Source organism: Salvia splendens, chromosome 7, assembly GCF_004379255.2.
Source record: "Salvia splendens isolate huo1 chromosome 7, SspV2, whole genome shotgun sequence".
In the NCBI taxonomy this organism is placed as follows: Eukaryota; Viridiplantae; Streptophyta; class Magnoliopsida; order Lamiales; family Lamiaceae; genus Salvia; species Salvia splendens.
The window spans coordinates 5,607,362-5,610,499 of record NC_056038.1 but is presented as its reverse complement, the minus strand read 5'-3'; the positions used below and the strand labels follow the sequence as shown (position 1 = coordinate 5,610,499).

Here is a 3,138-nt window from a genome sequence, read left to right as displayed (position 1 = left end):
TCATGACAAACATTCTTTTATTTTCAATTGTAGTAGTATATTTATATCAGATTTTGATATTTTTTCATAATATACTTGGGAACTAAGAAGTAAAAGAGCAATTTGATACGAGTATGTTACAAAACGCATTTTATATAACAAAATAATGTAATATAATTATTTCTTATTGTGAACACATGTTTTAAGAAATGTAAAGAATAACGAGTTAGAAAAATTAGTGAAATATGAGACTCACTTTTTATATTAGTTTTATAATAAAACGTGTGTGAAGTGAGTTAAGAGAATGTGAGATATACTTATCATTTATGGTAAAAATGAAGTTTGACTCTTATTGTGGGACATACCAAAATAGTAAAATGTGACTCTTATAGTTGGACGGAGAGAGTATTAACTTAATGACCGATGTATGAACAAATTGTCGTTCAATACACATATCTCACATTTCAATAAAACAGTACACGAGGTTTATATAACAATATTGTAGCCTTGTCATAAAATCGTCTTGAGTTCATAATATATTAGAAATTATTTATGAAATCAAAACCAAAAAATCTAACATTAACTCTCTTAGCTTCATCCACAAAAAGTGTGGTATCTTATTGCTAATTTGAATCATCCATGTAGAGCATGGTTTTTCTATTTTAGTATACCCCATAGGAGTATATCTTGAAAAATGATATTGTTAATCTTTTTCAACACATTTACTCACTTTATAATAACGCAAAGAGAGCCGAATTCATCATCACTTGACACGTAAAATTGTACCATGGATAATAGTAGGGCTCAAACAGTATATTAGAAAATGCTCCTTAATTTGTCTACAGTACTATACAAATGACATGTGGTCGTTTCCACTATAAATACAAGGGATTTTGGTGATTCAACCATAGAAAAAGTAGTTGTTGTTGAATGTTGATAATGATTAAGAAGAGATCAGATCCTCTTGTAATTGGTAAAGTGGTTGGAGAAGTGGTTGATAGCTTCTCCCCCACTGCCAAGATGTCTGTTATCTACAATTCCAAAAATCATGTCTACAATGGCCATCATCTTCTTCCTTCCACTCTTATCTCCAAACCTAAGGTTCTACTCCATGCTGCTGGAGATTTCTCTACTTTTTTCACCTTGGTAAATATATGTACCTCTCTCTCTCTCTCTTGCCTGCAAACTTGATCCAGTTTTTGAGTCGAAATTGGGCAAAAATCGAATTTTTAGGGTTTAGGTTTGCAAAGAGATGAAAATGAAGGTGTCGTATGTTGTAGTGATTAACTTGTTCTACTTGTTGCAGATCATGACAGACCCTGATGTTCCTGGTCCTAGTGATCCATACCTCAGAGAGCACGTACATTGGTAAGCTTGCTAAAATACAATCTTGTATTCTTCTTCATAATCATTTAACTATAGTGGACAAGGTTTCTCATATATGGAGTATAATTTATACAAAAGGAATAGCGTTATATTATGTTATGAAATGGATTGATGTTGAACAATACTACTATGACTATCCCTAAATTTTATTTGTATTTTTTCTGTTTTTATCACAAAGAAATAAAAAAAAAAAAGAGAAAAACTGCCACAATATATAATGGCTTAGTAAGGTTTCATTTTTACAAAATTTGTTGAATTTATGTTGGTGATACTGATATGATTTGATCATCCATATGTACAGAAAAACCATGTCCAAGTATATATGAGACATTAGTTGGTTAAGAAAAAAAATTAATTAGAAGAGTGAGTGATGATTTGATCATCTTTTTGAACAGGATAGTGACAAATATACCAGGCAGCACGGACTCTTCATTTGGTTAGAAATTATTTTGATTTTCTTCTACATGAATAAATAAATTCTGTTTTTTAGATTATTACTATTATACACTACTGCAGGGAGAGAAGTGGTTAGCTACGAAATGCCAAGGCCAAACATAGGAATACATCGGCTGGTATTTATTCTGTACAAGCAGAAGAAGAGGATGCAGTCTGTGAGCGTCCCTCATTGCAGAGATGGATTCTGCAGCAGGAAATTTGCCGTTGAACACGAATTAGGACAACCCGTCGCTGCCCTCTTCTTCAACTGCCAACGTGAGACCGCTGCTAGAGCACGCTAGCTCCTAGACCGTACTGCTCCTTAATACGAGAATAAACTATGATTGTAATTTGTAATTCTCTACTATATAATTAAAATTAAGTAGCTACTACGTGGAGTGTTGTATTTTGTTCGATGGAAAATGTTAATTGCGTATATTTAGGACAAGAGTAGTCTTTTTTATGTTACTTGGTATATACTATCTTTTTTTTGTTTCTTTGGAATATTTGTAGGTTTTTACTCTTGGATGTCAAATTGGAAATAGTTCTACAATATTTCCAAACTGACACCGGGAGGAACACTTGCAACATGTCCACTCCGGTCTCGTCCCTCCAGGACGGGACCATCTGCGTACGTCGCGGACAAAAAAAAAAAGTAAACCTCGAGTACTATAAATTGATATTTCTAATGTTTTTTAAAATTATAAAGTTGTAACTCTTTTTCTGATAATTTAATTAATTTATTTGTTTTTGTCAATATTTCTAATGTTAGAATTGAATTTTGCTTTTAGTTATCACACTAAGGTGTGTTCACTTTAGAAGAATTCAAATTCTAACATTTCCAAGATTAAAATCCTCCAAGAATTGAGGCATAACCATTGTTTAGTATACAAGATTTGAATTCAAATAAGGGCCAAATAGAATTATGGATTGACAAATTTATCCATCCAAATGAAAAGGTGGGGCAAATGTGTAAAACCAGTCCATTTCTTGGTGCACTTTTTAATGCACAAACAAATCTTACCTATTTGACAAGATTTCAATTCTTCCTCAATTGGTATGAACCGTGCGGGCTGACCCCCAATTGTAAGGCCCCCAACAATTAATTAGTGGAAGGTAAACAACCATAATTTCCCCAATTGGACCAAGAATTGCCCAATTCTTACATAATGAACACGCCCTAAGATTATCTGTATAATTAATCGTATCAACCCAATATGTTAATAGGCGACTATGTTAATTTTCCGAAATGGCTGAAAATTGAGTGGCGAATTATATGCTTTAGATATTGCGTTTATAGATATATAAATTAGATGTCGAAGCTTGATTATTAGGATT

General features: G+C 32.6%; 1 protein-coding gene across 1 annotated transcript; it reads left to right on the top strand.

The window, feature by feature from the left end:
- Positions 1-910: 910 nt before the first annotated feature.
- On the top strand, positions 911-2,208 carry LOC121740968 (CEN-like protein 4). The gene is made up of 4 exons (XM_042133639.1): positions 911-1,125; positions 1,286-1,347; positions 1,761-1,801; positions 1,882-2,208. The coding sequence occupies exons 1-4, from the start codon at positions 919-921 to the stop codon at positions 2,100-2,102; spliced, it is 531 nt and encodes a 176-aa protein (XP_041989573.1). The 5' UTR covers positions 911-918; the 3' UTR covers positions 2,103-2,208.
- The last annotated feature ends 930 nt before the right edge of the window (positions 2,209-3,138 follow it).